The sequence below is a fragment of the Drosophila simulans genome, chromosome 4, assembly GCF_016746395.2.
Source record: "Drosophila simulans strain w501 chromosome 4, Prin_Dsim_3.1, whole genome shotgun sequence".
In the NCBI taxonomy this organism is placed as follows: Eukaryota; Metazoa; Arthropoda; class Insecta; order Diptera; family Drosophilidae; genus Drosophila; species Drosophila simulans.
The window spans coordinates 452,487-476,385 of NC_052524.2; the positions used below are offsets into that span (position 1 = coordinate 452,487).

The window sequence follows — 23,899 nt, forward strand, 5'->3', positions numbered from 1 at the left end:
CCATTGGGAAAGCAAACGAAAACTTTCAGCAGTTTTTTGGCATTGTTTCCCACATGCTTAGCCTATAAATATGCTGTTAGGCTACATAAATAGTGTATTTTTCCGGTTAACAATATGTCTTCCCAAATTCTATTCTAACCACCACAAAGTTTTAATTAAATTTAAACTTTGGGCGGGCCACGAAATAAAACACTCTGATAAAAGGCAAAACACTTTTGTAAAATTTTGTTTGATTATTTAATAATAATCAACGATTTGATTCATGTATTTTCGATCTCAAATCTAGCCGAGAGCGAATCGTGCTCAGCATACTTTATATTTCATATTTTATATATTTTTACAAATTTTCATTGCAACTAACTGGTCTCCCTTAATGTCATATGTCATATGGACGTGGGCACATACATATGCTGTTGATACTGCCCATAACCAAAGGCACTAGAATAACAAGATGCGTAACGGCCATACATTGGTTTGGCACCATGCAGACACTTTTTTGGTGACCGCCAAAATTGCTCTCTTTCCGCTCGCTTACGCTGAGAGCGTAAGAAATTTAAAAATAGAATTTGCTTGCTTGTGTGAGTAAAAACAAGAGGCGAGAACGCGTATATGTGTGCGTGCGCACTTGTGCTAGAAGACGATTTTCGGGCCGAAATCAATTCTGATCGAAGAAAGGAATTTACAATTTGGAGTTTTGGCCAATTTCGTAGCAATATGATGAAATAAAATAAAAATTCATGCCCTGACTATTATAATTTTTAAGTTTTTTTAAATTCGTTTGTTAAGATCGCCGCTCGAATTAGCTACCCTTTACATATTTATATTTATGTTCATAATTAATTATGTGTAATATATATAGACTACTTTTACACTTACACTACTTTTGCACTTAATGCTCAACATGTTTTTATACACATTTGTTTTTTATTATTTTTAAAAATATTTCAAAAACTTTAATGTGTATTTTACAAATATTAAAAAAAAGATCAGATGGTGCCTTTAGTTTTCCGAAGTATGAAAAAATTTAAGTAATAAAAATTTAAAAAAAAAAAAACATGAAAACAGTTTGTTGCAAAAGTCATATCTTGAGCCACGAAGTGCGGACACAAGCACTCAACAATCATGGCCTTATTAATATTTCTCACGTCGCAAGCCGAATACTCTAATGACAAATATTCTAATATAAAGTCATTTGTGAAATTTATTTTGGTATATTATGTACATAGATTCGGTTATTACTATTTCTAAGCTTTATTTAAATAATAATAACGTTAAGGCAATGTAAAACAAGAATTTTTCGCATGGTGCCAATTGATCAAAAATAATACAGATCTAAAGTCTAAGAACTTCTAAGGTGAAGCGCATATTTTGTCAAATTTACAATGCATGAGCATACATGTGCACACCTACAGTTGTCTGCTATCACTGTAAGCGTAGAAAAGAGCTGTTCGCTGTTCGCTGTAGCGCTCTCCGCTCTCTCGCTCTCGAACAAAAATTCGAGAGAGCCTGGAGCCACCTCTAGAGCCACGGCAAAAAAATCGTATGGCGTTACGCATCTTGTCATTCTAGTGTCTTTGTCATAACTATATATATTTACATATATAAATTTTATTTATATTAGTCACGTTTTAAACACTTTTCGCCCACAAACCGCCAATCGCATGCCCACTCACCATAGCGCCACTAAAATGGAAACAAGGTATAACGCCCATTAATTTGAAAAATTTGTTCAGTTTGTTTGATTTTCCTAATTATACCCTTTACTCGTAGTGTAAAGGGGTACTCTAGATTCGTTGAAAAGTATCTAACAGGCAGAAGACAGCATTTCCGACCACAAAAAGTATATATATTCTTGAACAGGATCAATAGCAGAGTCGATATAGCCATGTCTGTCTGTCCGTATGAACGTCGAGATCTCAGGAACTATTTCAGCATACAGCCCTAAAGCCCCGAAACCGGTCAGGCCCACGTTTTGGAAAACATTTCTCATTTTATTCCCCAATATATATCGATATCCCAGAAAAATGATGAAATTTCGCGTTCGCATTCACACTAGCTGAATAACGGGTATCTGATAGTCGGGGAACTCGACTTCAGATTTATCTCTTGTTTTGATATCAATGCTATGAGTGGCTAAACGACTAAAATCTCATCCTAGCTGAGTAACTCGTAACTTACAGTCAATGGACTCGACTCTAGTTTTTACCATAATTAAGTATCTAAATGTTCCCAATGCAGCAACATATTGATAATCCCCTTCGATTTTCCAATTTGTTATGAAAGAAAACGAAATTATATATTATCAGAAAACTGGTGTGTACCGATGCTGCGTTGTCAGCTACGGCGAAGTATGATAAAGGTGTCGGTGCTAAATTTGAAGTTCTCGGAGTTTAATTTCAATTAAAAGAAACATTTACAAAAAATGTATTACACATATTTTACTAGCGAAAAATGTAGAGTTGTAACTTAAGACAGATGGCAGCGTGCCGCAATCGAAACTTATATATAATTTAAACCATAGTAGTGTAGTGTTGCGCAAGTTTTCCCTTAAGATGTTTATACTGTCCTTAAGGAGCGCTGATTTTTAGAGCTTGTACACTATCTAATCTCATAGACATCTAAAGCAAATTTGCATTTCGAAAGTGAAAGTAAAAGGGCTACAGATTAAGAAAAATTTAAAATGAAAACAATTCTTACTCCAAGAGTAAGAAATATATTGTATTAACGTCTGAAAGGGTATACAATATGATACTGAGATAATGTATTTAGATTCCATGCGTACGTGTCTGGTGTTGCCGAGCACAACTTTAAGAGTTAAAGCTGCTTCGATAAGAGAAATATATCCGATTGTCACGATGGGTGTCACTGACGAAGTACGTGCCCTGCTTTTACCCATCCCGTGTTTTCCCAACTTAACGAAAACTAAGTGATGCTCTGTGAATTTAAAATACTTCAACACCTTTTTTGTTTAGTGGGTAAGTGCTACCAATTTCGTTTTGTCCAATTTTTAATACCTTGGGATGTATTACTGACTTTTTTCGGCATTCAACTTCAGTTTTTTCACCACAAAAGTGACAAAGCTTTCTTACTATAGAATAGATTTTCGCACTCTAGGTAGAATATATGGAGTGTCCTCACCCATATTCATTATTTATTTCAAAATATAAAATAAAATTTTTTTTTTCAGAAAAATCCTAGTCTGGTAAGGGGTGACTATGCGATTGACTCAATAAATTGGTAAGTTCTAACTAAAATTACAAAATACAATTGCTATTGGTCTTAAGAATTCGCATATTCGGGTGTACAATTATAAACAAGAGAGACTTCCCCGACTACCAGATACCCGTTAATCAGCTAATGGGAATGCGAACTCAAAATTTCATCATTTTTTTGGGATATCGATAGATATTGGGGAATAAAATGAGAAAGCATTTAAAAATTGATTAAAAGAGCGGGCGTTTTTGGCGTATTGTATGTGAAATAAACAATAAAAAAAAAGAAAAATCTAAAAAAAATTTCAAAAGTGTGGGCGTGGCAGCTTGGGCAGCGGCTATTGATCCTGATCAAGAATATATATACTTTATATGGTCAAAACGCTTCCTTCTGCCTGTTACATACATTTCAACGCATCTAATATACCCTTTTACTCTACGAGTAACGGGAATGTGTAGAACACAACTATGTTGTGTGCCTGAATATACCTTTTAGAAGATCATTATCATCAAAATATTCATTATACCAATTTTGTTAGCTTCAACAATTGGGCCGCTGGTCTGCAACTCACGGAGAGGCTGTACGGCCACATAGTTACCAAGTGTCCACCAAACACTGTCGACCCGATTTAACGGCTTAACAGCGCGACCGCTGTCTTCCCGCCTGCTCTGTCTTCAAACTAGCCAGAGTCACAATCCCCAATGCAATGCGACTCCCGTCCCGTACCAGTCTTTACTCACAAAATGCGTATTGTGTTTAGCCTATGGAGCTCATACATCACTTTGTTCTGAGAAAAATGAGGCACAGAAAACAATTCCTTTAATAAAATACAATACATTTTTCGTCATCTTTGTTTTTGTCTTCTTTTGATATTGTATATATGCGTGTGTATATATTTGTGTTTTCAGTTTTATTATTGCTGTTATACTTCTTTTCTGATGCCCTTTACTGGTTCTTTGAGTCCAAATTTCTATTCCTTTCGAAATCCTCGTATTCATGCCGTTTGCGTACTGGTCTTTGGTATTTTCATAGTTATTCAGACTGTGAACTGCCACTATGTATGTTTTCATAAACGAGTATTAACTTAAAAAATTTTTTTTAAATTGAATCGAAGTGCTAAATTAAATTTAATTCGATAGTTTTAGTTTTCCTGGAGATATCTATGACAAAAGTACTAACGACTACGACGCAGCACTCCAACTTCGCCGGCATTCGTTACCTCGTTATTATGGTTCGTTGTGTCTGGCAATCCTGCAATTAACATATTCATGCGGCGAAAACAATCGGCTACAATTTTAATGAACGCTAAAAGTAAATTTATTGCCCTTTTTCTGTACTCCTTTCTTAAATTTTTAAAACAGTTCATCAAGTGAAACTTTGTGATCTCGTCTCGATCCCAGGAACTCATACTGCTTAGCTTTCGCTTTGGCTTCCTTTTTGTCGCTGTTCTCGGCCTCCCCAGGTATATCGTATCGTATCGATTCATTGATCTTACCGAAATGAATGATTGTGGGACTCGGGCAGAATCAAATGGCCACATATACATACATTTATTCACATACATGCATAAATACTTCTAAAAACAAATCAACACAAGCACAGACAGCGACAAAGGGGAATAACAATGCAAGCTCAGCCTCGGACATCGTCTGGTACCTCCAGACCCACGGCGAGTGACACTTTTGTTTTATATTCGCAACTTTTTATGCTGGATCTCTGAGAACAAAAGACGATTTCTCAGTAAAAAAACGAACACAATCACAGACATACCGATTGTGTATTGTACTTGGTGATTGCACCTTCCCTTACCACCACCCTTATAGAATCTTTGGGCTCGTATTGCTTCAGAGCACCTTAAGGAGTACCGCCTTTGCTGGAGTCTCGGCCCCTCAGTTTCTTACCGCGATGGCATAAATTGAAACTTGTATTATATTACAGAGTACGAGAGATGAACGTTTTTGAAATATATTATATGTATATTTGACTTTCCGGTATTCGAGCTCCGATAACAACGGCACAGCTTACGCACTTACATGTGTACGTATAAAACTCTAGCCCAGGTTATACTTATTAGGGATTCCGTGCGGTCGCTCAGAACATATACAAATTACTACGATGACAACAAAGGGAAAAAAACCCTAACGAGCCAGGTAATTACCAAGCCCAGTTCGACTGAACAATTATCTGAAATGCGTTTTCCCAACTGCATTATACCTATTTAATGGTAACTCTGGCTCCGATGACAACTTAAATACTGTGTGTGCGAGTAATTGCACCCGAGTACGCTGCACTAGCACATGTCATTTGTGTTTTAGTGTACAGTTGTTGATACCTTCAAAATCACTTAAGCCAATAACTCGCATGCAAATTCGTTTGAAGGTAAAACATCGTAGATGGCGATTGTAAGCTAGTCAATACTAGATAATAGCGCTTCAAACCAGAATTCACCATAAGAATTCACAGCCATATATCATATATGGACTTTTTAAAATTGAACGGTTGGAAAAATAAAAATAAAACAAGACAGAAAGCCATCGAGAAGACTTTGCGAACGCACGAAACTTTGCAAGCTTCAGACTGAACTCTAAATACTCTCAACAAGAGAGAACGGTCTTCTCGAGTTTCTCGAGCGTGACAGTTGCGTTAGTCCGGGCGTTGGAACAAACATCACATCACATCACAAAAATCTGCATTCTTATAATATATCTTAAATGTATCTTATAACTGGGCGTTCATATAGACGGTAAGATGGACAAGACCAGATTTACACGGGTATAACAACAACATAAGAACTGAAGTTTCCTATATCTAGCTGGATACATAAGTATATCCAGGGCGCTACAATAATGTTTTGAATCAGACCAATAAATATATTTTGTAAAATACATATATCGTCATACCAGCATTATTATCTCAATTTTTTTCCCTTTACCCTTCCTCAAGATCGGACACCGTTTTAGATTTTAATTGTTTCGTGCGTACATAGTAGCCGCTTTCGCCCACTATCCACTAGATAAGCACAATTTTTATAACCGTTACTCGTAGAGCAAATGGGTATACTATATTCGTTAAAAAGGAAGTTACAGGTAGAAGGAAGCGTAAAATCCGACATAAAAATTGTATATAGTCTTGATCAGGCCCAATAGCCAAGTCGGTCCGTATGAACGTCTCGACCTCAGGAACTATAGAATGTTGAGATTAAGCACGCAGATTCTAGCGACAAAGACGCAGCAGATTCGTCGAAAAGTAGGTATCGGGAAGAAGGAAGCGTTTCGGACCAACGAATCTGGTATACTCTTTTACTCTACGAGTATAAGAAGGAGACAATGACTTCAAAAATTCTGAGAGGATGCTTTTTTAGTTTCTCAAATATTTTGTAGTCCACGAACTTTTGTAAGTTTTTTATGTCTCCAGAAATCTATTATCACATGGAGCGCAAGCAAATGAAGTAGAGTTCAGCATTTTATTGTAATTATACAAATCGCGTTATTGCCAGTAAGACCTTGTAGAGATAAACTATATATCCATTATATATGTGATTTGATAAAGTTTAATTTGCGTTTTTTGTAATTTTCACATTGCCGTCCTGTTCTTATAACTGTACGCACTTATTTTAGTCAGAAGTTTGCGAAAGAAACATTTGCGACCATATATATTTTTGATCAGTCAAAACAATATACCATTTCCGTATTTCCGTCCGTTTCTACGCAAACCATTCTCTAATTCCATACTTGTCGGATAAAAGGGAATACTAAATTCGTTGAAACGTACATATGTTACAGATATATGGAAGTGTTTTCGACCCTATAAAGAATATATATTATTAATCACGAGCCGAGTCAATCTGGCCTTGTCCGTCAGTCCGCCCGCCCGTGAGCTAGTGGAAATGTATGCGAAACTTCATAATTTTACTGGGATATCTAAAGATATTCGTTAATAAAATGAAAAAAAATGAAAAATTGTTTAAAAGTGTGGACGGGGCAGTTCTAAGCGGTTTGTGGTCATACGAGTGGGCGTGGCAAAAAGCCGTTTTGGTCAGCCGTTAGAAATTTACAAAAGTAATAAAAATATGAAAAAATATCAAAATAGTTTTCATAAATGTGGGCGTGGCAGTTCTGGGCGTTAGAGTGGGCGTGGCAACATAGATCAACCAAGATGCCAATGTGGCTGCTGAAATCAAAATTGAACTTATTGAAGGAGTCTTCTAAAATGCAAGGGCCTAGTGCCAAAATAAGATAGGAAGAAAATAAAAATATTTGGCAAGTCACCATCACCAACACGGAATTGGCCTTCTTGATGAAAAATTGCTCAAAACGATACTGTACGCTAAAGGTGCGATGGAAAGACGCACTGGCTCAGGCAAAGCTTAAACCTGGCTGCCGTCCTGGGTTCAAAGTACGTCAAGAGTGGTTTGCATACGAGCTCAACTGCAATCGCAACTGGAAGCGCAGGCAAAGCCACAGTCGAAACTGAAGGCTGCAGTCGAACTCGCGAGCAAATTCAAATCGAAACACCACCGGGCTGCATGCCACTTGATGGTGGTGGTTGATATATCACGGAATTTGTATGTGGGTGTATTGGCTACATAGGCATAAGCAAGCTAAGCCTGCAAAAGCGACTGTGTGAAACCAGTTGAGAAATATGAAGAACAGATAAAAACGACTCCAGAGAAATAAAGACATACAACAAAAAGGCACGCGCGAATAGTCCGAACGGTTTTGAGAAGGGACGGATGCGGATCGGCGGAGTGGGGATGACAGCAGCGAAACCTTGACTTCCTTTGTTTTGTGCACAGCCACAAGGCAGTGAACTTTTCTATTTGAGCCTCCACCAGTACAAACGAAACAAGACAATATGCGTATAAGGTATGACGGGATATCATCTACTCCCTTCGCAGGATGACGGGTATTAAAAAGATTGCTTTGCATACCCGGTTATTAATTTAAAAACAAAATAAAACGCCTCGACTATCAGATACCACAGTCATCCAAGCCATGTCTTTCAAACAATACTTAACGAATGAATTTGAAATGCATATTTCAACTTACTCTGCCTTAGCACTTAAGGACTTATCCACTTTGGTATTCGAGAGTATACAATCCCTTTTATACCCGTTAGAGTAAAACGGTACTCTATGTTCGTTGAAAAGTATCTAACAGGCAGAAGGAATAATTTCTGACCGCAGAAAGTGTATATATTCTTGATCAGGATCAATAGCCGCGTCGATCTGGCCATGGCCACCTGTCCGCCCTTAAACTGCCGGATATTGTTGCACAATTTTATTTGTAACGTAAACTTCGACTGTCTACGGAATAAGTAGGTGTCCATTTTCGCTGAGTTGATTTTCAATGTAATATATGAATTGTGTGCACATCGTCTCACGACGCAAACGAAACAAATAATTTATATAAAGTTATTTTCTATTGATCGTCACAAAATTTCAAATTACACATTTTTGGAGCTGGATATTATCACATGGTCAATTTTATACAGACAAAATCAAAAAGATAAAAATAAATGAAGAAACCGTAACAAGCACATAAAAACAAAATTAAATTGATTGTCATCTAGGAAAGAAAAAAGAATACACAAAAATTTTAATTTTTGCCGATTTCCCGCTAAATTCAACAACAGCTAGATTAAAAGTTGTTCAGATTGACCTTTTATTGTCGTAGAATAGATTGGCCGAGATCCCGACGTTCATACCGATCCGAATCAAAATATGAATTTCAAATTTCATGGTCGGAAACGGTTCCTTTCACCTGTTGCATACTTTTTATATAGCGCGTTTGTACCTCTCTTAGAGAAGTTTTCTCTTAATAAGATACGCTGCAATCGCGTTGTACTGTCTTTTTTCTGACTACTTTTTATAAAACATATTAATTAAATAGGGTATTTACTTCATGGCTTTCAGTTATTAAACTACAAATGTGTATTTTTAACTTTTTTAGGTCCAATAATGGTAATGACGACGGCTCTCCAATGTCCAGTTCTGATGTGGAAACTTTTAATGGGAAAATAGTTTACAATCTTGATGGCAGCGCACACATCATCGCCACAGATAATACCAATGGAGGTGGATCAGGGTCTGGCCAAAATTGTTATGGTTCAGCATCGAATTCACTAAAGAACCTGTCAAAGGCTAAAGATCGAAGGCAGGAAGAGATAGATATAGAACACCCGTCCCAGTATCATCTAGAGCAAAGCGAGAACGAGAGGCAGGAGGAAGCTGTGGATACTCGTCCTGGTTTCGAATCCTTAGGAGGCGCTTGCCACAAATCAAGTCCAAAAATCCATTCCTTTCGTGTGGTGTCCGCACAAGATGCTAACTCAACTTGTCAGGATCAAATCAGAGCATTTAAAATCCAGAAACCAATTTTAATGTGTTTTATATGCAAGTTGTCTTTCGGCAACGTTAAGTCCTTTAGCTTGCATGCAAACACTGAACACCGACTCAATTTGGAAGAGCTGGACCAGCAGCTACTTAATCGCGAGTACTCCAGTGCCATTATACAAAGAAATATGGATGAAAAGCCACAGATATCCTTTCTACAGCCCTTGGGTAATAATGACGCCTCTGCTGATAGCAATGATACCGAGAAGCTTCAAACAGCAACTGAGGGCAGTGACGCCACTCTGCCTTCGTCTCCGCACCCAGTTATCAGGAATGACTCTGAACTTGAGCCCGAAAATAAGCAAGAGACTGAGCAGAATCGGCTCCTGAACCAGGACCGGGAGCAAGAGTCTGAATCAGATCAGCACACTAGTAGTAGTAAAATGGCGGCACCTAGTGCATATATCCCATTATCATCGCCCAAAGTAGCGGGAAAATTAACTGTGAAATTTGGTTCCTTAAACTCAGCAACAGCAAAGACTAATAACCTATCAAAAGTTTCCTCAACCAGTTCACCACCATCGACATACGCATCCGGGGAAGTCTTATCACCCAGTACTGATAATATAAGTAACCATAAGTCAACACATTGCAACCAAGAAACAGAGCCACCCTCGTCGTCTTCGTCAGAGGTGGAAATGAAGATTGGCTCTATGTCCACATCACCTCAAACAAATGATTCGGATGTTCCATGCTCAGGTTTTTTGCAAATGCAGCACATGACAACAGGTGGTGCATATACTCCTCAAGTCAGTTCCTTCCATGCATCTTTAGCTGCGCTGGCCGCCAACGAATCAAATGACAACCGGGTTAAGCTGATCACAGAGTTCCTTCAACAGCAGCTGCAGCAACATCAGAGTTCCTTATTTCCAAGCCCATGTCCCGATCACCCCGACCTCAATGGTGTGGACTGCAAAACCTGCGAACTCCTTGACATCCAGCAGCGGTCAAAGTCACCGTCTTCTTCACATCACCAGTTTTCTCAATCTCTTCCCCAGCTGCAAATTCAGTCGCAGCCCCAGCAAACCCCACATCGCTCACCTTGCAGCAACAGTGTTACCCTGGCCGTATCACCAAGCGCCTCCTCGGTGGCCAGCGCTGGAAATGCGTCGACCGCCACATCCAGCTTTACAATCGGCGCCTGTTCCGAGCACATCAATGGTCGTCCCCAAGGAGTAGACTGTGCGCGGTAAGCAATAGGTTCGAACTAGTATGCAGTAGCATTTCGGGTCTCAGTCCGATTACGGGGGATGGATAGGTTTTTATGGATGCGAAGTCATAGGCCTTGCTGCAGGCATTTCATGGGTGATTGGTGAAGGGTTGTCTTTGAGGACCGCACATACCACGTGAAGGGTGCGATTATTGATCTGTTGAAAGGGGTACACGTTCATTAACAATGCCGTAATATGCGGAATTATTAAGGATATTTGAACTTGTGACTGGATCTGAAAACTTTTTGCCACTGTTGAACAATAAGTCATTAGGCCAACAGCAGTAACTTCATGGGTTGATTAGTTGCGCCCGCGGGACAAGCTTACAGGCTGCTCATTAAAACGTAAATGTCGATTGGGTTGATGATAAAAAGCCCTCCGGTTAGTTGCATCCCACTAATTGCTTCACACTTGAATAATCACGTTTGCTTCCAAATCCCAACCGGGATTGACAAGAAGCACCAATGAGAATATTCTCTGGTGAATTTGTAGATTGGAGAGTGTTAAATTTGTGTATACGGGCAAAGTAAATAAAAAAGATAAGCCCTAACTCCGACGAATGCACTTAAGTTTCGGCAAACCAACAGGTGTGCTGGTTTTTTTCATTCCTACAATTTAATGTTTTTGGAAATTTGTATCACGCGGAACATTTAGGTTGCTTCTTTATTAAAAGGGTAAATATTATATTTACAAACGCGAACAAAAAGCAAACGAGATTTTAGGAATGTACCATCATAAATTGTTGAATGGAGTACATTGTACATATATTGCGGCGATCTATTCGAGGAATCTGTTGTTGTTAATAAGGTCCACACCACTTTTAGTCTCCGGTCCCATAAATATATATTATATGCCTGTATATTTCAATTAAGAGTTTGTTGGGAAATCTTTGTTATGTTGATATGATCTGCACGGAGGGGCAAAGTTAAATATTGCAGTGGCGTAAGTTTATGATGGCGGCCGAACCAACAAAAATTAAACCAATTGCGCTGATTTCACTTAATAAATGTTTCTGACCGCCTGTCCGTCCGGACCCCAATTGTTACAATTTAATGGTGTCGCCTGGGTCGAGGCGAGCAACTGTCGGTTCGGTATCATTATAATTTTTCTGTCACTTTGTTAGGTACCACCAATGATACAACTCCATAGTAATCTACTAATCGAATACAAGCAAATCAAATCGCTTGGCCATTCTTAACTATCTTTTGTATAACGTATTCTGACTCGTTGTTTAATGATTTCTATGCTTATTTTCGATCCTCAGCTGTGAAATGCTTCTAAACTCGGCTCGATTAAATAGCGGCGTGCAAATGTCCACTCGCAATTCCTGCAAGACTCTTAAATGCCCCCAATGCAATTGGCACTATAAATATCAGGAAACTTTGGAGATCCACATGAGGGAGAAACATCCAGATGGGGAGAGTGCCTGTGGTTATTGCCTTGCAGGTATTAAGTCCATTAAGCTTACAAAATACTACTTCGACTTTTTATTAAAATTACAAAATTGAAGACAAATTAATTTTTCATGATTTTACTACATATATAAGCGGTATATTTTAGTTATTTCGATTGCTAATTGTTCTATTGCTCGGTTGTTTATTGAACACCATATGGTGTACTTTTTACACCCTTAAGGCGGAGCTGATCGGTCTTTGTTTGCCCGTCCACTACGAAACGGCGTTACATTACATTTTTTTTTACTTTTTTATTACCTTTTTATTACTTTTTATAATGTTAACAGTGGGTTTCAGTCCTGTAATAAAACGGTCTTAGATTTTTAAAAGAGTTTTAAATCAGTTACCAATTTATTTAAACCCTTTTCCTATGGCACAGGACAACAGCATCCTCGGCTGGCACGGGGGGAATCCTACTCTTGCGGTTATAAACCGTATCGCTGTGAAATCTGTAACTACTCCACGACCACCAAGGGTAATCTTTCCATTCATATGCAATCGGACAAACATCTGAACAATATGCAGGAGCTAAACAGCTCTCAAAATATGGTTGCAGCTGCGGCTGCTGCAGCGGTGACTGGCAAACTGCTGCTGTCCAGCTCCTCGCCCCAAGTAACCGCTGCAGGTTCATCCAACAGCGGGTCTGGCGCAGGCAGTGGCTCATCCAACATTGTCGGCGGCACCACATCCCTGAGCGGAAGCGCAACGCCTTCCGCAACTGGAGCAAATAGTTCCAATGCCAATGCCGGAAGCAATACAAACAACGCCGGTACCAAGCCAAAGCCTTCATTTCGATGCGACATCTGCAGCTATGATACTTCCGTGGCCCGCAACCTGCGCATACACATGACCAGCGAGAAGCACACCCACAACATGGCAGTGCTTCAGAATAATATCAAGCACATCCAGGCATTTAATTTCTTACAGCAACAGCAACAGAGCGGCACTGGGAATATTGCTGGCCACAGCTCCGGAAGCTTTATGCCCGAGGTGGCTCTGGCTGATCTCGCGTACAACCAGGCCCTTATGATCCAGCTTCTTCACCAACAGCAACAACATCAGCAGTCAGCTAATACCAAACTATCGCCGTCGTCTTCGCCCGTGAGCACTCCTGATCAGTTTTCCTTTTCTCCCAAGCCAATAAAGCTCAATCATGGAACAGGAGCTGCCATGGGGATAGGAATGGCAATGGGAATGGGAATGAGCCACTCAAACGAAGTGTCCGGCGAATTATCAGGGGATCCTCACCCGCTAACAAAAACGGAAAAATGGCCCACGGCTTTCTACAGCTGCCTAATCTGCGATTGCTTCAGTACGAACAACCTGGACGATCTGAACCAGCATTTGCTGCTAGATCGATCCCGACAATCCTCCAGCGCATCCTCCGAAATAATGGTTATTCACAATAACAACTATATATGCCGGCTGTGCAACTACAAGACGAATCTCAAGGCAAATTTCCAACTACACAGCAAGACGGACAAGCACTTGCAGAAGCTCAACTTTATCAACCACATCAGAGAGGGCGGTCCCCGGAACGAGTATAAAATGCAGTATCAGCAGCAGCTTGCCGCAAATGTAGTGCAACTTAAGTGCAACTGCTGCGACTTCCACACAAATTCTATCCAGAAGCTGGGTCTGCACACACAACAGATGCGTCACGACACAATGCGAATGATATTTCAGCATTTACTGTACATTGTTCAGCAAAGTGAAATGCACAATAAGTCGTCGGGTTCTGCTGAAGATGATCCTCAATGCGCCTGCCCGGATGAAGATCAGCAAGTGCAGTTGCAGTCGTCCAAAAAACTGCTCCTTTGTCAGCTGTGCAACTTCACCGCTCAGAACATCCATGAAATGGTACAGCATGTGAAAGGAATAAGACACTTGCAAGTCGAGCAATTTATCTGTTTGCAGCGTCGCAGTGAGAACCAAGAAATACCCGCACTGAACGAAGTATTCAAAGTGACGGAATGGGTCATGGAAAACGAAGGTATGTTGGAACACATTAAAATATTCTATAAAAAATCAAAATGTACTACGAATTGACAAGGTGTACAAGTGTTTTAGTTTGAAAACAAGAAAGAAATCTAGCTTCGGCAAGCCGATGGTTTAACCTGCGCTGCGTCTATGCCTCTGGAATCTGTGCGCTTACTCCTAACCTTCCAGCTCTTATAGTTCCTGAGCCAAGGCCATTCCTTTATATGATCGGAAACGCATTCTTCTCTTTGTTCCATAGTTTTCAACAAATCTAGTATACACTTTTATTATATATACTCTATGAGATTGCAAATATCTCCTTGAAGGGTTGCAAGCCTTAAGCTGAAATCAAACCTAGGCCAAATATATAAATACAAAAATATTAAATCATTTCTAAAAATTGTGGGCATAACAGCTTTTTGCTGTCTCTGGACGTGACCAAAATGATTTTGGTAATTGATAAAAATTACCTCATCAAATGAAAAATAAATCTTTTGAACAAACTTGCAGACTGCGAGATCTGGACGTTCATACGGATGGGCATACCTTTGAACGAATCGAGTATAACCCTTTACTAATCGAGTAACGTGTATAAATAAAATATAATAATAATAATAACAAGTATGGGCGTGACATCTTTTGAAGCAAATTTGCGCCTCTAAGGCGTTTTAGGAATCTGTCAATCTAATCTTATCAGGTTCTAGACATAATGGCTGGATCAAATACATTAGAATAATTCTAGTGTCTTCGGCTAGATCAAATCAGGGTTTGTTTCTGATATGAGAGGTAGGGTTATATGTTAATAGATTTTTCAATGTATCTAGTATTTTCGTTGACTCTGCAAGTTCACCTTCCCGATAATACCCTATCAGGGAAAATATAAATAAATACTATATATATAATATGCAATTTAAATGAATATGATCTTGTGTAGAGATATTAGGTAAGGTTGTCCCTCATGCACATATTAAATGCTTCTGATAAATACAATGATAAATACAAACGCTGCTCATGATTTTTAAAAGTTTCACCTTCCACAGACCATAACCATATTGCATTGTATAATACGGTTCGTTCGTTCGTAACTCATCATTAAGCGCTGATTTCAGTTCAATTTCTTCTTCGCCGCTCTTCGATTATTATCGTCTTCGTCTGCGTCTTCGCCCTGGCCTCGTCCTCGTACACATCCTCACGTTTTGGGCTCCGAATCATCGTCGCGTTTACGTAAATTCTTCTCTGTGCTTCCTCTCGTCTTCGCCCCCTCTTTTCTTTAGCGACTTATATGCGTTCTGAGATTTATACGCTGACGCTGACCCTTAAGGAAATTATTACAAATTACTTAAGAATGCAAAAACGATTATGTGTATCCATCGAATTTGCAATTAGTGACGTGCACACTTTGCTCCACACGAGTTTGATCCTCAGTCTCAGGCTCAGACTCAGTATGCTGCCCAGACTCTGGCTAGTCTTTCTTTGCTTGGGCATGGGTATTCGAAGCCCACAATCCAAGCGGCCAAACAAATTTACTCCACTCCGCAGTGTGAGATTCCCATATCAGATGCGCGGCGTCGTGCAGGTCCGAACCGCAGGCATAGCACCTAACCACAGAACACCGACGCGACGCCGAACCCCAAACCCCGAACTAAAAGACCGAACCTCGCAGAGACACAACAAACAGTCGCCGCTCCACCGCCACTTCTTGCGCACATACGGATTTGGCAGAACACATAGCAGTACTCCGCACCACATCAATTTGAAGCCAGGCCAGATTCGCACTTGCCCCTCGCCATGAGCTCACCTGCGCCCACTCCTTTTCATATGCTGATAATTGCGCATGCTGCTGCTACACTGATGTAGGGTGTCTCGGGTCTATATGCAAAACGACAATAAAGGTCCAAACGATTTCTGCGTCACTGCCAGCTCGCTTCGGCTAAAGAGTATTGTGCCTGCGGATCCGAAAAGCTGCTCCCCTGCGAATGCAGTCTGAAGGTTCCCCTTGTTTCCGTTTGTCTTTCGATAAATTATATTAATTACTCTGTTGATTCTGTGAGCTTTGAACCTTTATTAGTGGCCTTCTCGACATTTCTAACTAGTATTAGTATTGGTTGAAGTCAATTTTTAGTTACAAATTGTTAGTTTTAAACATAAAAAAAAATGGTAACTTCAAGATTAAAAATGCCTAATAACAAATTTTGCCACGACTAAAGTTTATTTAACAAAAATCTGAAGTAATAATACTCTTGGAATAACCTCAAAGTTTCAATTTCCTTTGCCATAGCTTTCGAACGCCTGAACCGTTGACTTAATTTCTGTTTGTACGAAAGATTGAAAAACTGGAAACAAAACAACACAGAACGCTATATCCGACTTCCTCTACTACCAGAAACCTGCTACCCAGCTAGGGGGAGTGCGAAAGAGAAATTCGATTTGAATTTATTTTGGTATATCGATAGAAATCGACAACAAAAAATAATAAAATGATAAACTCTCAACTCCCTAGCTTCTATAGTTCCTGAGATCACGGATAGACGGACATGGCCAGATCGATTCGGCTATTGATCCCTTATAAGGTCGGAAATGCTTGCTTCTGCCTGTTACATACTTTTCAACGAATCTAGTATACCCTTTTACTTTACGAGTAACGGGTTTAAGAACATACAACCTTTCAACAAATCTGGTATACCCTTTTAATCTACATGTAACGGGTATAAAAAACAACGTTTTTACTTCAAGTGAATATAATCTTCGGCCTGCCGAATCTTGCTTTGTTTTATGTTGAAATAAACTTGTGCTGCGCTGCGTAGGTGTCACTATAGTTGGGCGCAGGCCGCCTCACCGTGAGGCTCACTAGGCATACGATTTATTTTTTCCTTCCTTATTTTATTGAGGTGTTTTATTTTCAGATGTTTCTTTCGCATCTGGCCTAAATTTGGCTAGAACCGCAACCAATGATGCAACGGATGCCAGCTATGCTGCGGCATCATCTGCGGCAGCTCCTGCCATTCCGGATGTCAGTATGTTTTCACCAACATCTCCCTCAAGTTGCGCAACATCTTGCGATAAGAATTTGAGTCAAATTGTATCGCCAAACGTAAATAAACTTGGTTCAGGCGTCCCTACAACAGTATTCAAGTGTAATCTCTGCGAATACTTCGTCCAATCTAAAAGCGAAATTGCGTCTCATATTGAGACTGAGCACTCATGTGCTGAGAGTGATGAGTTTATAACTATACCAACCAACACGGCTGCCCTGCAGGCTTTCCAAACAGCTGTGGCTGCAGCTGCTCTAGCTGCCGTGCATCAAAGATGCGCTGTTATAAATCCACCGATACAGGAGACCGTCGACGAAGACAAGGACTTAGATACGAATGTCAGTGACGCTCCTCTGGGCATAAAACAAGAGCGCGTCGAACAGGAAGTTGATCGTACGACATCAATGGAGGATATTAAAGACTTGGCCTCCCAAGCGACAGAATCTGGAGCTCCAGAGTCGCCAAAAGTTGCAGAAACTGAAGTTGGGGTACAGTGTCCGCTTTGCCTCGAGAACCATTTCCGGGAAAAACAGTACTTGGAGGACCATTTAACAAGCGTTCATAGCGTTACAAGAGATGGCCTCTCCCGGCTCTTACTTCTGGTGGATCAGAAAGCTTTGAAAAAAGAGAGCACAGATATAGCATGCCCTACAGACAAAGCTCCATACGCAAATACGAATGCGCCCGAGAGAGCACCATCCCCTATTGAAAACACCTGCAACGTTAGCCTTATCAAATCAACCTCAGCTAACCCAAGCCAGTCAGTGAGCTTGCAAGGACTATCTTGCCAGCAATGTGAGGCAAGCTTCAAGCACGAGGAACAGCTACTTAAGCATGCCCAACAGAATCAGCACTTTCCTTTGCAAAACGGGGAGTATTTGTGTCTTGCAGCCAGCCACGTTAGCCGTCCTTGCTTCATGAGTTTCAGAACCATTCCAGCTATGATCAGCCACTTTCAAGACATGCACATCAGCCTGATTATCTCGGAGCGCCATGTCTACAAGTATCGTTGCAAACAGTGCTCCTTAGCATTTAAAACACAGGAAAAACTTACCACGCATATGCTCTACCATTCGATGCGGGATGCTACAAAGTGCTCCTTTTGCCAACGTAACTTTCGCAGTACACAGGCGCTTCAGAAACACATGGAACAAGCACACGCTGAGGATGGAACCCCATCAACAAGGACAAACAGTCCGCAGACGCCGATGTTAAGTACTGAGGAGACTAACAAGCATCTTTTAGCGGAGTCCCATGCAGGAGAAAGAGGTAAAACGAATTCATTTCTAAAAAATAAGAATTCCGATAGAAAAAAACTGGATTTGTTTCAGAAGTTTCAGGGAGTGATGTCTCGCCAATTGAACTGGAGGCGCACCTAAACAAAGAAACTAGACATTTGTCACCTACTCCAATGTCTCTCGATTCCCAATCACATCAACAATACCTCGCGACTTTCGCTGCTTTGCTCAAACAACAGCAGTGTAACTCAGATGCTGTAGGCCTTCATCCCGAAACGCTGTCTATGTCCACTGGAGAGATGCCCCCTCAATTGCAGGTAGATCTTTTTTGAATTCGTAAAGGTCACACAGCTAATAAATTAATTGTTTAAGGGTCTACAAAATCTTCAGCATATACAACAGCATTTCGGAGCAGTTGCTGCCGCATCGGGTCTTCCAATTAACCCGGTCGATATGCTTAATATAATGCAATTTCACCACTTGATGTCCCTCAACTTCATGAACTTAGCACCGCCCCTAGTATTCGGCGCCAATGCTGCAGGCAATGCAGTATCTGGGTCATCAGCGCAAAATAACAGCATTACAACCGCCACCGCAACATCTGCTTCAGGACTGGGTGATACACATCTTACCACTGGTGTCAGCTCTTTACCGGTAGATTCGGGGAAAGCTACCGCAGTTCCACCTCAAACTCAGCTCAATGCGAACGCAAACTCTCAGGTACTGTATTAAGACTATGATTGTTAAATCATAAATTGTAATGAATTATATATTAACGATTTTGGGTAACATATTTAACCGTAAATGGTTTTAATCTCAGCATAAGAAAATTAATTCAATTAACATAATTAATTAAATTAATTTGAAAAGAAATTGTTTCTTTGTTATCAATCATAAATTGATCTTATTCTTTTTAATATAAAAAATAAACTGGGTTCGGCAAGCGGCAAATTGGAATATGCATCTTTCGATATAGTCGTCCGATCTTATAACTCTCCTTTTGCGAATGCTTCATGCAGATAGTTTTAAAGCATTGAGACTAGTTTTGCGTAGTTACAGACCAACTGACATGAATACATAGATTCGGCTGTTGATACTCGTAAAGAACATAAATATTTTGAAGGTTCGCAAATGCATGCTTTTTCAAAAGAAAATTTCCAAAGCAGGATTTCGGAGAACCTTTAAAAATTAACATTTTGGTCGGTTTCTTTGTTAATTGGTATCTCGACGTTTACGGACTTACAGTCGGAAATGGCCAGATCGACTTGGCTGGTGATCCTGATCACAAATGTATATAGAAGTTTTCTTTTATATGTTAGCAAGTTTTTAACACATCTCGCTTGACACACGGTTCAAATAAGCGTAAATATCTTATTTTTATCTTGACTTTTTTTTAGCAGCTGGCCAGCAACCAAAAACGAGCTCGAACGCGTATTACAGATGATCAGCTTAAAATATTGCGGGCCCATTTCGATATAAATAATTCGCCAAGCGAAGAGAGCATTATGGAGATGTCTCAGAAAGCAAATCTACCAATGAAGGTAAGGCTGCTAGGGATTGATCGAAAGTGCAGATAAACATAAATATTTTTTGCAGGTGGTTAAACATTGGTTCCGGAACACGCTATTTAAGGAAAGACAACGTAATAAGGACTCTCCTTATAATTTTAATAATCCACCATCGACTACTCTGAATTTAGAAGAGTATGAACGTACAGGACAAGCCAAAGTTACCCCTTTAAATGATACTTGTAGCGTCGCAGTAACAGGACCAATGACTTCATCAACTATTTCATTACCACCATCTGGTAGTACCAATTTAAGCTCTAAAGAAAACGCAACTTCAAAAGTACTAGCGGCGGGAAAAGCTAACGCATCAGGGCCTGTTACATTTACTGCAACTGTTCCAGTTTCAACACCGTTATCTCGTCCAGAATCGACGAACTCAAGCGGCAATATATCCGACTATATAGGCAATAATATATTTTTCGGACAGCTCGGGAGCAAGGACCAGATCTTGCCGTACTCTTTAGACGGGCAAATAAAGTCAGAGCCGCAGGATGATGTGATTGGGGCAACTGATTTTGCATACCAAACAAAGCAGCATTCAAATTTTAGCTTTTTAAAACAGCAACAGGATCTAGTGGATCCCCCAGAACAGTGCTTGACAAATCAAAACGCGGATACGGTACAGGACCAATCCTTGCTAGCGGGTGCGGCTCTTGCATCCAATTGTCAGAGTCAACAGCAAATAAATATATTTGAAACTAAATCAGAAAGTGGGAGTTCCGATGTACTGTCACGCCCTCCGTCTCCGAATAGTGGAGCTGCCGGAAATATGTATGGAAGCATGAATGATTTAATAAACCAGCAATTGGAGAATATGGGTAGTAACATGGGACCACCAAAAAAAATGCAGATTGTTGGAAAAACGTTTGAAAAGAACGTAGCTCCAATGGTGACCTCAGGCAGTGTTAGTACTCAGTTCGAAAGCAACTCTTCAAACTCTTCGAGCTCCTCATCGTCGACATCAGGTGGCAAGCGAGCTAATCGGACTCGTTTTACAGACTACCAAATAAAGGTTTTGCAGGAGTTCTTCGAGAACAACTCATATCCAAAGGACAGCGATCTCGAGTATTTAAGCAAGCTTTTGTTACTGTCTCCCCGGGTTATAGTAGTTTGGTTTCAAAACGCCAGACAAAAGCAACGTAAGATTTATGAAAACCAGCCGAACAATACCCTGTTTGAAAATGAGGAGACGAAAAAGCAAAACATTAACTATGCGTGCAAAAAGTGTAACTTGGTATTTCAAAGGTACTACGAGCTAATACGGCATCAGAAAAATCACTGCTTCAAAGAGGAGAATAATAAAAAGTCTGCCAAGGCACAAATCGCTGCAGCTCAAATCGCGCAGAATTTGAGCTCGGAGGATTCTAATTCTTCCATGGATATACACCATGTCGGAATTTGTCCACCAGGCTCAGCAGTTGTTTCGCAAACCCTGTCAACGCCGGGCTCGGCAGCTCCCCTTTCGGGACAGTACACCCAGCATTCATTTGGCGCACTGCCCTCGCCACAGCATTTGTTTGCAAAGTCTTCTTCGCTTACTGACTTCAGTCCATCCACGACCCCCACGCCGCCGCAACGAGAACGCAGCAACAGTTTAGATCACCCTCAACGACCTCCCAAGTTTGATTGCGACAAATGCGAGCTGAAATTTAACCAATCGGAAAAATTGCGAGAGCATCAACTATTACACCTGATGAATCCAGGAAATATTTTTTCAGACGCAAGTCAGAACTCTAACCCTGAAGCCAATTTCGGTCCCTTTGGCAGCATTTTGCAAAGTCTACAACAAGCGGCGGCTCAACAGCAGCAGCTACAGCATCAACCGCCGCCAACAAAAAAACGGAAATACTCGGACTGCTCTTCCAATGCTGATGAAATGCAGTCCCTGTCGGAGCTTGAGGCTTCACAAAAAAAGCACGAGTTCCTGTACAAGTATTTTATGCAGAATGAAACGAGCCAAGAGGTAAAACAGCAGTTCCTCATGCAACAACAACAAAAGAAATTAGAACAAGGAAACGACTGCGATTTTGAACTTGATTTCCTAACTAACTTCTATCAGCAGAGCGAATTAAAAAAAGTCAGTAACTATGACTTTTTACTACAGTACTATCGCACACATGAAGAGGCAAAATCCAGCCAACAGCATCTATTTAGCTCCAGTAAAAAGCCTACCATCGAGTTTCTACTTCAGTACTACCAACTTAATGAGTCGAAAAAGTTTTTTCAGTTAGTTGCCTCGCCCCAAATAATTCCTGATGTCCCAGGCTACAAGCCATCCTCGCGAATGCCAAAATCCACTTCGGATGAAGCCCCTTATATTGGAGAAACATCATTGGAGCAGGCAACAGAACTACAAAGAGAGAAACAAGATGAACAACTACGCATAGACAGGCCAAGCGAAGAAAACGAGTTATCTATGAACAAAAACAAAGTGGAAAATATTAATAACAACAATATTGGCATTCATGTGGGCCAAAGCAATTTAACCGCGACGAACGGCATCCCTTCAGTTGAAACAAAAGACGAGAGTACGCAGGAATCATCATTAATTGCGATAGATAATGAAAACAAGTATCTATGCGCGAGATCCAAACAAAAAGATGACAAGGAAAAGTCGCACTACTTACATAATCTTGAGGACTTCCTGGATGCCACAATGATAGAGAACAACTCCCAGACTTTAACATTTAATGATGACGAGAAAGCATGCCAAAAAGATGAACTTACTCAAAATTCCAATGCAATTGAGAAGCGGTCCTCTGTGTCTCCGGTTAACGTTTCATCCAAGCAAAATAAGCGCTTACGAACAACCATCCTTCCGGAGCAATTGAACTTTTTGTATGAATGTTATCAATCCGAATCAAATCCAAGCAGAAAAATGCTTGAAGAGATATCTAAGAAAGTTAACTTAAAGAAACGCGTAGTTCAAGTAAGTACCAAACGACATGAAAATTATATAGAAAACTTAAATTTGGTTTATGTAAGTTTGGTTTTATACTTAAAAAAACAAGAGAGAATGGTATAATCGAGTTCCCCGATTATCAGATACCCGTTATTTCATATTTTTTCTGGGGTATCAATAGATATTGGGGAATAAAATAAGAAGAAATGTAAAAATTGTTCAAAAGTGTGTGCGTGGCCGGTTTGTTGGCTTTAGGGCGTTAGAGTGGGCGTGGTAAAATTTTTGTGGCAAGTTGATAGAAATTTAGAAAACATGAGAAAAAATATTAACACATTTTTCAACCAATGACACTAGAATAATATTCTATTCTAGTGTCTTTGTTTCAACAGAGTGGGCGTGGCAGTTTTTTCCGTATGAACGTCGAGACCTCAGGAACTAGAAAAGCTAGAAAGTTCAGATTTTCAAGTTTGTTTCAAAACGGTTGTCACGAATCATTTAAGTTATCTATTTTTTCATTTTATATCACAATTTTTAAATTCCTTCCTAGCATTCCTCGCTGAGTCTAGCAACTTGACTATATATTTCTCCATTATTATTTTTTTAATTATTATTGCAAGGGAATATATGTTTTGGGTAACCGAATCTAATTTGCTTTCTTGATTCATGTGCTACAAATATTTACAACGCGCAGATGATTTATAAATTCGCTTATATTCATTTTTTAAATTTATATTTTATTTTTTTAGTGACAATGCAACACTGACCTATTAAATGATAGGCAATCAAATTAAACCGTTTTTGGGTTTAACCTGATTTTTTTTAAGTCATGCTTTTCATCTTGCTCTAAAGAACTGAAGGTAAATAATGCTTTTAAGCTTTAAGCTAGATGGACAAAAATGCAATTACA

General features: G+C 39.9%; 1 protein-coding gene and 1 long non-coding RNA gene across 15 annotated transcripts in view; one reads left to right on the forward strand and one right to left on the reverse strand.

The window, feature by feature from the left end:
* The window catches only part of LOC6724712 (zinc finger protein 2), a 39,909-nt gene that overhangs the window by 10,764 nt on the left and 5,246 nt on the right, over positions 1-23,899 (forward strand). For 7 of the 14 annotated variants that reach the window (XM_016180658.3, XM_016180654.3, XM_016180656.3 and 4 more), the window contains 9 exons: positions 3,188-3,237; positions 9,165-10,796; positions 12,083-12,264; positions 12,652-14,265; positions 17,156-18,553; positions 18,616-18,839; positions 18,895-19,242; positions 19,920-20,063; positions 20,119-23,019. In XM_016180658.3, the coding sequence (XP_016037285.2) occupies positions 3,188-3,237; positions 9,165-10,796; positions 12,083-12,264; positions 12,652-14,265; positions 17,156-18,553; positions 18,616-18,839; positions 18,895-19,242; positions 19,920-20,063; positions 20,119-23,019 (8,493 nt within the window). Of the gene's footprint in view, positions 1-3,187; positions 3,238-9,164; positions 10,797-12,082; positions 12,265-12,651; positions 14,266-17,155; positions 18,554-18,615; positions 18,840-18,894; positions 19,243-19,919; positions 20,064-20,118; positions 23,020-23,738; positions 23,850-23,899 lie in introns of all 14 variants that reach the window. The other 7 variants (XM_016180662.3, XM_039296197.2, XR_001600017.3 and 4 more) reach the window with 6 other exon arrangements.
* LOC27206998 lies at positions 4,740-5,699 on the reverse strand. Its single transcript, XR_001600242.2, has 2 exons — positions 4,984-5,699; positions 4,740-4,929 (listed from the first exon to the last, which is right to left on the reverse strand). It is a non-coding gene; the product is annotated as an uncharacterized LOC27206998 (long non-coding RNA).